We start from the raw sequence: 12,880 nt of genomic DNA, 5'->3' as shown, positions 1-12,880 counted from the left end.
CACACGGACCCATGTGCAAGATAAAGTGCTAGACCAAGATTGGTGGTCATCTTACTGGTAAATAGAACACTTCAATTATCAACAAAAAGAAGCAAGCAAGGATCCAAACTTCAGAAATACCATGATAAAATGTTAGTAGGATGATCATTATACCTAAATGCTTAAGCTAATATAAAAAGGCCCAACTTTATATATAAACACAAACAAGGATGAAGCACAAAATCCTCCTACAAGAAACAAACAAAGAGCCAAAGAAAAGCATATGAAAATACAAGCAATGGCATGCAGGGTCAAAATTTTCAGATTACTTAAAGTCTTAAATATCCTCTCTACAATTTTAGTGCAGAATAGAAGTAGGCATTCGGAGGCATGAATTAATAAATAACTTTCTGAAAAAGGGACTAACTCTGCGAGGAACATTTCTGATAGCCTCCATATGATTTTGCATGTCTTTCAAGTATGACATAGCTACATGTAGTTGGGGGTTATTTACAACAGCAGCACACCTCTCCATGATTCCTAGAGCAAAAATAGCTGACTCAAGAACATAACGCATGTGCAAAAGTTCAATATCTTGCATCCTGTCATGTACATTGTATTAGCATCGAGTATCAGCAAGAAAAAAAGATAAATCCAGAATAATTGGAATGCACCAAACTCCAAGAATAGGTAGTAAAAGGGCCATTTTACATCAAAGTGAACACATTCCTCTTAGAGAAATGTGTTATTTGAGAAACTGTTTTGAGAAATGCACATATGATATAATAATAAGATAATATTGTTATTTGAGAAACTGTTTTAGAGGGGTCGAGGACACAAATCTATAAAGCCAAAGTGGTTGATGATAACAGTGAGATAATCTGATGTTGAGCTGTTTTAGAGGAAGGAGAACATCTTAGGTATTTCTTACTGCATCTTGAGTTGCAAGGGACAAGAAAATGCCCCTCCCTTCTTAACAGTTCCAAAATAAACAGTAAATTGTTGAGCTATTGGCTTACTAACCAATATTATCATCCATACTTCACGAATCTTCAAGAATGTGTAATAACAATAAATAATCAAAGCGATTAAGTAAAAACGGCATGTTTGTGCACATGTAATCTATGTTTATTCTGCATGAAGATAGATAAAGATACAGTTCGGTTTATGCAAAAGGCTTTGCATCACAAGTCCAAATTTCTCACATATTTATATTTACTATTTAGTACTACTAAAGCAATAAGAGATGAAACATATCAAGTCATGCACCGTTTCCATGCTGCAGAAGTTGAAGAAATGGGTTGCATGCTAAGAAGCTCAATTGCGTCTTGAAACTTTATCCCTGGGACTACATCAAACAAAACCTACAAAAAAGATTACCACAGACAAAACCATTAATATCTCATTAACAACAGATATAATGTACTAACTATTTTCTTCGAGAAAATGATGAAAATAATATGGTTTTGTTCATGAGTATAGACACAAAAGTTTAAAGCAGAAGTTTTTATAAATAATTAAGATATTTAACAGACAAAAGAATTAACTTATAAAATTAACCTATAATCATCAACATAGCAATATAAGACAGATTCATAATTATCTTTACAAGTTACTAACAGTTAAACTCAAAATCATTGTGTTGGTTCGTCACATTTAAGTCCTATAAGCTTCAGAAGCAGAAACACTTACCCTCATGGGAGATTGAGCAGCCAATCTTTCAAGTATGAAGTTTTCAACAAAAGGATCTAAAACTCCACTGTCATTTTCATCTGCAACATTATCTCTTTGAGAAAAGAGCAACGATTTTTTTGAATTCCAAGACCGACCGGAGTTGACACATGCAACATAGGAAGCAATATCCAGATGAAAACATAACACATCACAGAGATACTCCACACATAATATCTGTCAAGATACACCAATATCATTCAAATGGTTTTCACAAATGAACATTAATGGTTTGACATATGTCAGAAATATTAGTACATAAAAGAAGATTACCTCATCAGATTGCTTCTTGTAAACAGGAAATTCTTCCAGCCTTAGTACCTGAGATTTACTTGTCCAAAGTAGCTGCATTAATCTTCTTCTCAGTGCTGTCTTCCCTGACAAGCGATCCCACCCTAAGACAGCTACAAGTGGCTGAAGAAGGGGAAACAGTGACAGGACCTAAACATAGTCCTTGGTCAATTAATGTAGCCATAGAACTTGTCCAAGAAAACAGTTCAGAAAAAAATATTAGAGTGCATCAACAGAAACAATAACATACATGACCAGCCTCTTGAAGATGTTCCCTCTTAATTGCAGATAGAGCTGTATCCACAATACATTCTAGGACATGTATTCCAGATATTCGTGCATAATGGTAGAGGTCTCTCATGCAAGATTTTATTGCCATGCTTGAAGGAGTTTTGCCATCCAAGATATCAACACTTTCCGAGGACAGTGTTTCCAGATATTTCTTAAGGGGGAGAGGAATTGAATTAGCATCAGAAATTCTGTGCAGCTCAATCTCCTCAGAAACCACTTCATCTTGAATTGCCTGTGGCGAAAAATCAAACATGGTAAATAAGTGTGAAAATTGGGTTCCTTCCAACAAAATAATCTTCAACTACCTGAAATCACCACAAACTGAACTCCTAGTACCCCTTTGCTATTTAAAAACTAAAATACTAATCTGCTTTGTTAGCAAATCAGGTTTACATATTTACCATAGTGAAACTGACAGAATCACAGTAGAATGATTATTATAAAGGGAGAGAACAAAACAATGAGGGAGGTAGAAGGACATGATAGAGAAGACAAAGGCTAGAAGCTAAACAAACAACTTAAGTAGGGATCAAAGTCAAACAGGAATGAAGGGTGAGAGAAGTTGAAGAGTGAAGACATTGATTGGTAGGGAAGACAAGAATTAGAAATAGGATGATGAGGCAAGATTTGCTTTGCTCCCAAAGAGGCTCAAAGCTCATCATTTTTTCTCCCTCGAAGTCAATTGCCACCGAGACAGCAATCAAATTTGTCGTTAGCAATCAAATACCCACCCTACCGGTAAGAGACAGATGGAAAATTTGATGAGTTGACAGTCAAATACCTAACTATCCAAGAATACCTAAAATCATGAATCATCCTACCAAAGGACCTAGTTTTGATTTACAGCACCCAAATTAGATTGAAATAGAACAAATAAATCATCAGATATCTATGATGTAGACAACCACAATATTTAGGTGATCAAAGACTACACACTTGTATTAAATCCTCTAGGATGAGAAAAATCTGAACTTCGACAAAATGATATCCATAAGATTCAGAAAAAGATCCTCGTGCATGCTCTCAAGCTCAGACTAGTCAATTCACAAATAAACAAAAAGGTCTATCTTATTCTTACCACCTGGCAAGTGTCAAATGTCTCCTGGGAACTGGGAAGTGGATGTCACCGTTAACAGGCGTCAACTAACATCACCTAATATATCCATATCCATGATATTCAAAGTTCAAACCAGTCACTAACATTGAACATTGAGAAAGTGGGCAAATCAAAAGGATCACCAAGAAGATAGGCATAACTACCTAACCACTTGAGGTTGTGGAATGGCACAAATTTCCAACAACTAAATTTATTATAAACTCTTGATGAAATCTCTTTAAAGAACATATTATCAATAGAGCCCCTTGTTAAGAACTCCTTGTGCCTATGATGCTCAGCTACAGCTTTGTACCTTGCATTGGAGACATGCTTAAGGTCTAGTACAATAGTACCTAAAATGGTGCCCTTTGAGTCAACCACACAATACGCAAAATTGAACCCCTAAACAAATATTCATCTCAAGGAAATGATATGTCATTGAATCAATCCCATGGTCCTCACAAGACTTCAGAATAGGACCAGAACTTGATCATTGCTATGTAGTCCTTAATACCTCAAGACCAAGGACTTAAAAGAGAAATGGTCATCAACTAAGTTTCGTTGCGACTAATTGCATCGCTAATCTGCTCACAACCCAACATTTAAGTCAAAGTGTACCCTTGAAGAAAAGATGCCCATTTAGCTTGATGCTTTATCAAATTTCTTTGTGAACATGGTCAAAGTTTCACATAACTTCCCTCTAATGCCCCCAGTGTTTCAAAGCCAAAACCAAGGTTTTGAATACTGGTCCATATCGGCATACCGAGCTCTGCTCGGTACGGTACGCACCGGTATATACCGTTGGTACGCTAGGGCATACCGATGGTACACCCTAAAACCTTAAAAATGCCTTCACCTACCACGCTAGGACGTACCGATCGGTATGCCTCGGTAACGGTCAAAATCTAAGGCGATACCGGTAGGTACACCTCGATACCGATCAAAACACTAGTACTACCCGGTAGAGGACGATCCATGTACTAGTATCCTCTCGGACCGGTACATACCACCCGTACTGGGCGGTACATATCGAAATTGAGAACCCTAACCAAAACCATTGAAAAACTCAAGATTGTAAGCAACTGATCCACTCTCCTGACTCAATACAACACCTATTTGTACATGGTAGCATTGCTGTTAACCTCCAAGACCTATTAGTCTGAGAATGCTAATATCGGACAATTCATCAGCTTGATCTTAACAAGTTGAAATCTCATCTTTGCTTCTAGAGTCCAAAGATTACCAATGACAATGTGGGTTCACAGAGCAAAAATACAAACCAATGACAGGTAAAAGTGAAGCTAACCCATGAATGCTATGGATCTCACTAATTGTCTTAGGAGTAGACCAATTCTTCATGGATTCAACCCTTCGAGATTAATTTTGATACCTTCAACAAATCAATGTGTCCAAGAAATATTGGACTACTGATAAAAATATAAATTTCATGTTTATATAAAAATGTTGTGGGTTTGTATGACTATAGTGCTACAAATTTGTCTTCATGGATTACAGTGATACTGGAATCTTTGGACAGAAGCATGTATTCTGGTTTGATGCTAAACATGGATGAAAAGGTGCCATGGGTTGTAGAGAAGTAACCAATATGTGTGGGTGAGGATGACAACAATTGGTATGCGATAAAAGTATGGTTTGTAATACCGTACCATACCGCTCGATACGGGTGATACATACAGGTCCGATAGAGGACCGGTACAAGTGGTACATGGGTACACCTAAGTGTACCGTGTGTCGGTACGCTCTGTCATGGACTTAGCTGGTTTTGCCTAAGTCGCTAAGTCGTGCGGCACCCTTGCGTGTCCGTCCGCAAAGGTCAGCCTCCCCGAAACCTCCTATGGCCCCTGAGAAAATGGGTTAAAAAAACCGTTTCACTCGGGGTCCACAAGCAATCATTTCAACAAACACTTCATAACCAATGCAAATTACAAACATAGACTTCACAAGCTTTGAACGATTACACAACAAAGGGTCCAAAATGATCAATTACAGACCAAAATGCCCACAAGTGCCCATATGACACAACATTCGTTTACAATCCTAAAGCTACCACCAAAGTCAGCCAAAATGGGGCTACTAAGCCTACTGTCAGCCCTCTACATGTTGTGCAAAGCATGAACAAAACCAAAAAACACGAACATACATGAGCATTACATCAAACACCCTGTTTACAATTTTTTCCGTGACATTCTCCCCCACTTATTCCTCCGATGACTTCGTCAAAGCCTTTGCAGACGCTGCATCTCCTTACCTTTGCTAAGTCTCAATTTTCTACTCCAGCTACAATACACCTCTTGGCTCCCAGCTGCACTCCGTCGTTTGTGGAGGCAAAACAATGCACAGTTTGTTTAGCAATGGGAAGTAGTCTAAGAGGATGGTGATCTCCGAAACTTCCATAGGGAATGATGCGAAGAGAGAAGTTGCTCCAACGGGATAGATATCCAGGAGGGATAAGTCTCAATTCTCCAGAGGGAGAATCATGTGCAACGGACCGTACATGTTGAGGAGTATCTCAAGACAACTCCACAAAGCTCAACGAATCGAGCGAGCGACGAGGAGTCATCGCATGATCTCGCATGAGGTAATGTATTGGTGGATGCATTGCGAGATTAAGTGGGGGAGCGAACCAAGGCAACACAAAATGAAGGCACACATGGAGCCAATATGGAGATCGGACTCAATGGAGGGTTGACCCTGTGGAATGGTGGGCGCGAAGACCACCATCAACTCAATGCAAATCGAGGAGCGGAGCAACTTGGGTGTAACTTGGTGAAGTACCCAAGACGCATGAAGGGAGTCGGCATAGAAGATGGAACATAGAGCGGAGGCACGAAGTTTTCGTTGGACAAAGGTCAAGGACATGAACTCTTGCACAAGCAAGAGCGAGATCATGTCGTTCTATAGGTCTCTCATTCTGATGAAGCGGACTCATCCAGCATAGTGCCAAAGACGAAGCGAACTTCGAGGCACCTGCACCTTCTCGAAGAAGCATTTGACGGAGGAACTAAGGCGACTCAACTTACAAAGACGAAGTTGGGGTCAAAAGGCCTTGGCACAGAGCAAGATGACATGAAGGCGAGTACTCTTAAAGAATATGTCGTAGTGCTGCCATTCGAGTTGTCATAAGGAAGCGGTGCGCAATGGAAATTATGTTGGTGGGGGCAGAGGCCCAGGATCCAGTTAATGGTGCACCAATTTCAGCGAAATCAATGGACTTCGGGAGCTGCTAGACGGCGGACTGTCCTATAGCTATGCTTCGTCCGAGTATGACCCAAGAGCAGGTGGACGAAGGTCGATTGCCAAAGGAGCAAACACAATCGAAGGTGACAAAGGCCCAACGATGTCAGCAGAGGCCACACATAGAGGGATCGTAGTCCGAGTTCATCCCATGATGATTAGAATGCAATGCAGATGTTACCAGAAGGCGACATGGTGTAATGGATCGTGGTAGAACAATTCGAGGCAATGCGACACACATGGGACCAGTCCCGCGTGGGACTAGATCATATGGAGGTATGATCAAGAGCTACTGGGAGCTCCACTTCGGCGAAAAGCACGACAATAAAAAGGGCTATAGATTCGAGTGAATGTCATGGTACCGCAGAGGCGGGTCTTCTGTGCGTGCATCGAATTTTGCATCGAATGAAAGCCCTGGTCATCAGCACATGGGGGTTGTGTACCACCGAAAGAGAAGTTTGAATGCAAGTACTAGTGAGTCCTATGGGGGACTTGATCATGCAGAGAAATGATCAGAGTGGCTGGAGAGTTGGACTGCCCCGGAGCTCATATTCGCTTAAGGAAGCCCGGCAAGTCAGAGGACAAGGCTGAGTAAATGAACGTTGCTACCAAGGAAGCTAAGAAGAACAGAATTGGTGCGAGCCCGGCAATATGATGGCGGAGGCCATACATAAGAGTTGCAATCTGTCTTTCCATTGACTAAGGGGAACTACTCGAAGAACACAGAGGTGTTGAAGCAGGTGGTCAAAAGGGGCAAGGAAATAACAACGAGTCCAGATGGACTTAGCTACCCAAAACCAAGCATCAATTAGAATGGAGGTGGACTCGAAGGAGTGACACAGTGTCGCAAAGGCGGATCTACCGATCGCGAAGAAAGGGACGCAGATGTAAGGCGACGAATAGTAAGGCCATGGGCATGGCAACACCATGGTACCGCAAAGACAGGACTTCCGTGGAGTTATTGATCCCTTGCTCTCATGGGGGGAGAGCGCTTGTTGTGAAAGGGATTGAGGAGGTGGAGAATACAAATACAAACTCCAAGTACCGAGATAAGACTGAAGAGCAAAGACCAGGGAACTTCGTAAGACTGGTGCCAACGAGCTTCTCATCAAGATAGCCGAAAGTAGAGGACTTCGGGTCGATGCAAAAGTGTTCGACTAAGGAACGAAGTAGGCAGTACGCGATGTTGTACATTTGCTACTCAGAGGAGTAAGCGGCTAAGATGATAGAGAAGACGGTACAATCACAGAGGCGACCAAAACTACTAGAGACTTGCTTCAAGTTGGGGTGAAAACTTCTTACATTCCAGAAGTTAGATGGCATTGAGAAGGCAAATCACAGTAGCTAACTCAATGCAAGGGTGCCACACGACTTAGGCAAAATCAGCTAAGTTTGTGACAGCTCGATATGTACCATACTGACAACTGATCAGTATATTGGTACGGTACGGTATTCAGAACCTTGGATAAAAGTATGTTAAAAATGCAATTTAAAATGCTGGGAGGCGACAAATATGTGTGAAATCGTATATTCTGACTGTTCCTAAGAAAAACTTGAAATAATTCCAAACCGATGTAAGCATATTAGAGAACTGTCATTATAAAGAGAAGAAAAAGAGAAAGGAGGTAGAAGACCATAGTAGAAAAGATGGAGATTAGAAAAACTATGAATCTCATAAGTAGGAAATAGAATGAAGTGAAGGGCAATGAAGCTAAAAGACTTTAATAAGAAAAAGTCTGGACTAAAAGCAGAATCAAATAATCACTGTATAGAAGAAGGAATAAGTCAATATTTACATGCACCCAAAGAGGCTCAAAGCTGAGTTTATTCTCTCTTGGGGTTGGTTGCCACCTCAATTTTATTGAGGTTGACTGGGAGAGATATAATGATCAAATCCAGTTAGCAATAATATCTAATCGTTTAGAAAACAATTAAATGCCCCGTCGGTATAGGGAACAATTAAAAATCAGTTTTGATCAGTTAACAATCAAATCGTTTAGGAAATATATATTTACCTATCCATAGAATCCCTAGCTTGATTCTAGTGCTCCTAAATAAGACTAGAATAAAACGAGGAAGTTATTATCCATGATGAGATAACCTCCACATATAAGTGATCAAAGACTATACACTTGCATTATAATATAATACAAAATCATTTGAATATATATACATAAATGGTAAACCTCATAAAACACATAACTACAATAGATCAATAGTGGCAAATTCAATGTAATACATACTATGATAATATGGTGTGATGAAGATTAAAGTACCTGAAATCAAAACTTCTACATTTCAATTGGTGAAAACTTTGATAGTTATGTACCCATGAAAAACAATCTATGTACTCAAGAACTGAAGGAACTCCCATTTATACATTTTGGTAGTCGGTTGTACCTATCTAGGTAGTTCGTTGTACCTATCAAGGATCTAGGCATATTTTGCTGCTCCATGCAAGAAGCAACTGAGGTACCAACAGCAGGCACTAGAACATGCCCACATGACAGCATGACACCCTGCTCCAGCATGGAAACCTGTGGTCCAAAATTTAGAAGCTAAAATAGCAACACAACAAGGCCATCCAAGGCAACAATGACCACATCTGTGGTGACAATGAGACATGACAACTAAACAGAATGGCAACTTAACTATAATAAGACTGGCAATAGAATTCACATACATAAATCTATAGCAACAATTAGTACAACCAAATCTACAAGGTCAGGCAACAAGTGATGATGTCACACTGGTCAATGACCATTACATGAAGTTAGTTAAACAAAAAAAAAGAAATTGAGGCACTTTAATCATGGCACAAATTTATCACCTGAATCATCTGCACAAGCTGACTGCAGTTGGATGAAAGAGCTGCAGCATACATCAACATCGTTATATTCTGTGAATCAAGCCATGACTTATCATAAAAAGCACTTTGCAACGAAGCTTTCTTGACAAGATCATGCAAAACCCTCCTGCAACAAATCATTCAAGGGAAATAACTTTATATTACATGAATAAAGCCATGTGTTACTGCAACACCAATCTGGTTAAGAAGTAGCTACGAAATATGATGGTGGGCCAAGTAGAGAAAATTAGACAGCAAAATTCCACATTCTTTTGTGGATCTTGATCATCATCCAGATCAGACATATCAACATGACGAACTATCAACCTGATATCAAAGAGGTGGTGCCAAGTTCCTTACCAAGGCATCCTTAAGAAGATAAATACAGGGTAAACCTAAATACCTAATCATGGTAAGAATTACCTTGGCAACATCATTAGTCATTATATAAAACATGAAACAAATCATGTTACAACTGACATGAAAATTTAGATATTCCTTAAAACACTTCGAACTTCAGAAACATGAACATAGAAAATATGACAAGAAAAATCTTTGTTTTCTGGACATTTTGCATTGTAACATAATAAGCCAATTGAGGATTTAAATATCAGTCATGTACCAGTTTCGGCAATATATTGGTCTTATATTTTTTCCAGATTTTTTTGCATTGTAACATAATAAACCGATTGAGGATTTAAATATCAGTCCTGTACCAGTTTCGGCAATATATTGTGCTTATATAACACCATATGTTGGATGCCATACTGGCCAGTACTGCTAGGTATGGTTTAATAAAATAATAAAAATGATATTTACCAGTATTAAAATACACATTTCAATTTCAGTAATTGGCCAAACTGGTAAAAAATGATACATATGTAACAGTTCAACCAGTATTTAAAAACCTTTGAAACCATCACACCATAATGATGTAACTAAAGGATTATACAAGTTAATGAATTATGATTTTCAAATATTATCGTTGTCAAATAATGCTTCCTCGTTAAATTCAAAAATTAATGTGTTCCTCAAAATTCTGATCACATATCATCAATGAACATATAAGCTATGCTAATTGGATCTTAAAGAAGTCCAACTTGCCTTAGGAAGATTTTGTTCACATACTATCTTTGAAAACCAAAATACAATAGCCTGCATATGCAAACTATTGAATACAAATACAACATGCAGATACAATTATTTGAAATTTGATTTTAGTCTCGGAAACACTGGCTTCAGTCATATATTGGAGATAAACAATGGGTTATACTGGTTCCTTGTCATAATAATATATGCCAACGAACAGGTAACCATTACAGGCCAAAGGTAATGCTCTAAGATGGCACATTGGCATAGAGCTGTATCAATACCCTGCCGAATGTCATCCAACAGTTGGAACATTGGATACCACGCAGCACATGCAATTCAAGTTTATCATTTGTTCCATGACTTAAGTCACTAAATTATGATAATTTTTGGGTGATAATGTAAGCAAACTCTCAACTTCACAGAAGTTCTGTGTCTCTCTCTTGCTCTGTGTTATATTTATGATGTCCTATTTACTTCATATATTCATTGAAAAATAAACTGAAATAACTGAAATGAATTATCAGATCATCCCATGCAAAACTTTTCCAACAGGTGAACGAAAATTGAAAATTGTTAGATGTCCAATTTTTAAAAGACCTACTCGTACTGCTTTTCCTCTATGCCATAATCTAGATGAAGAAACCGAAGATGAGAAAAAGCTCTCTCTAAATCATCAGCTTCCATGAATTTCTTCAAAGAATCCAAATGTGCCATCTGAACACTCTGCTGCACCTTAGATAGTGCATTCATCTCCTCAGTTTTCACGCTGATTGCTGGTTCCAAATGGTAAGCCTGACAAAGCTGCACCTGCCGATGAATGTTTCCACATATCGCATCAAAAAGTTCTGCGTTGTCGAGGAAAACCTTCCACAAACCCTTCAACCTATCCTCAGACACCAAAGAAACCAAATCAAGAAGGTTGGCATCATGCCCTACATCACTCCATAATATACGTAAGCCAGTATCGAGGAGATCGTTCAACACTTCCACAGAGTTTGCGGTTTCATCAAATGTTTCCCCTTTCTTGTCGACGTCGGTATCCTGAGATCTAAGTTGGGAGATTTCGGATACCTTGGAGGAGGCAACCTGAATCAAGAGAAGGAACTCCGCCCTTAAGCGGAGAGTCTCCGGGTCAATGCTTCCGATAGAAGCCGCTGCGTTCCCGAACTTGATGAGCTCAAGGACGGAAAGCCAGGCCAGATGCGAGGGGGAGCCGCAGGTGTTTGACCAGAGGACGCCATCGATGCGCCCTCCTTTCGATACAACGGCGCGAAGGATCTCGAGGGCGAGCTCCGGCTTACGCTTCCGGAGGCTGAGGAGCAACGCTCTGAAGGCTTCGAACTGGCCGAGGAAGAGATGGTTCGCGATGACTCGGGAGAGCAACGAGATCTCCTTCTCCTGGGCGGAATCCATCGGGATCGAGGGAGTGGGATTAGGATTTCGAGCAACGAGAGGAGCAGAAGGATGATTCCATGGACTCTCTCTCGGTCGCCCTCGCCAAGGTGGACGGAAAAGCAAACGACTGCAGCGAGGCCGTGGAGGCTTCGTCGGAGGCACCCGGACCGCCTTTAATCGTCGTCGGGACGTTCCACGATATAAATGATTATGAGGCGGTTCGGAATATTTTTCTTTTAGCTACGATTACATTTAGGGCTAATTTTCGAGAGAAGCCTTTCCCAATAGATGTAATATTTTTCATATTTTCCTAAGACTTTTTCTAATTGATGTGATATTTTCGTATTTTTCAAATATTTTTCTATTTATTATTATTTCTGAAATATCACGATATAATTGAAATAGTATGGAGTCACTCTATGGATCGGTTAGATGACTTATTACATTTCATAAGCATATTTAAAATTTTATATTTGAGATAAAATGAACTCAAATATCAAAGAAATTTTTTTAATATATGTTTTTATTGATTTATCAACAACAACAATCAAGTATAAGTTTTCTAGTTATAATATTTTTGACTCGTCAATCAAAACACTATAAAATATAATCAAAAAATTAATCGATTTACTCATGAATTCCTCCATAGGTATACCGGCAAGATAACTAATATTTATTTCAGGTTTACAGCAAACAAATATATCTTTTAGAAAATAAAAAAATGGATACCTTTCGAAAAAATTTAATCATCCTTACATTTTACACTTTTTCAGGAAATCACTTAATATATATTTTTATTAGTTTATGAATAATAACAATCAAGTAGAAGATTTATATGCTAGTTATAATATTTTTTATTCATCCATCAAAACATTATATGTATATTTTAAATATATATAATT

The 12,880-nt window shown here is 39.0% G+C and overlaps 1 protein-coding gene across 6 annotated transcripts in view; it reads right to left on the bottom strand.

Moving 5' to 3' along the window:
• The window catches only part of LOC135628052 (uncharacterized), a 51,108-nt gene extending 38,926 nt beyond the window's left edge, over positions 1–12,182 (bottom strand). For 5 of the 6 annotated variants that reach the window (XR_010492781.1, XR_010492779.1, XR_010492780.1 and 2 more), the window contains exons 1-7: positions 11,185–12,182; positions 9,474–9,618; positions 2,252–2,524; positions 1,984–2,151; positions 1,672–1,887; positions 1,249–1,343; positions 407–581 (exon numbers count right to left, since the gene is read on the bottom strand). Coding sequence is in view for 2 of the 6 variants with exons in the window: in XM_065134567.1 (XP_064990639.1) it covers positions 407–581; positions 1,249–1,343; positions 1,672–1,887; positions 1,984–2,151; positions 2,252–2,524; positions 9,474–9,618; positions 11,185–11,996 (1,884 nt within the window). In the remaining 4 variants the exon portion in view is untranslated. Of the gene's footprint in view, positions 1–406; positions 582–1,248; positions 1,344–1,671; positions 1,888–1,983; positions 2,152–2,251; positions 2,525–9,043; positions 9,184–9,473; positions 9,619–11,184 lie in introns of those variants that run through there. The other variant, XR_010492782.1, reaches the window with a different exon arrangement.
• Between the last annotated feature and the right edge of the window lie 698 nt (positions 12,183–12,880).

This window comes from Musa acuminata, chromosome BXJ1-3 (genome assembly GCF_036884655.1).
Source record: "Musa acuminata AAA Group cultivar baxijiao chromosome BXJ1-3, Cavendish_Baxijiao_AAA, whole genome shotgun sequence".
Classification (NCBI taxonomy): Eukaryota; Viridiplantae; Streptophyta; class Magnoliopsida; order Zingiberales; family Musaceae; genus Musa; species Musa acuminata.
This window is presented reverse-complemented; position numbering and strand designations above follow the sequence as displayed.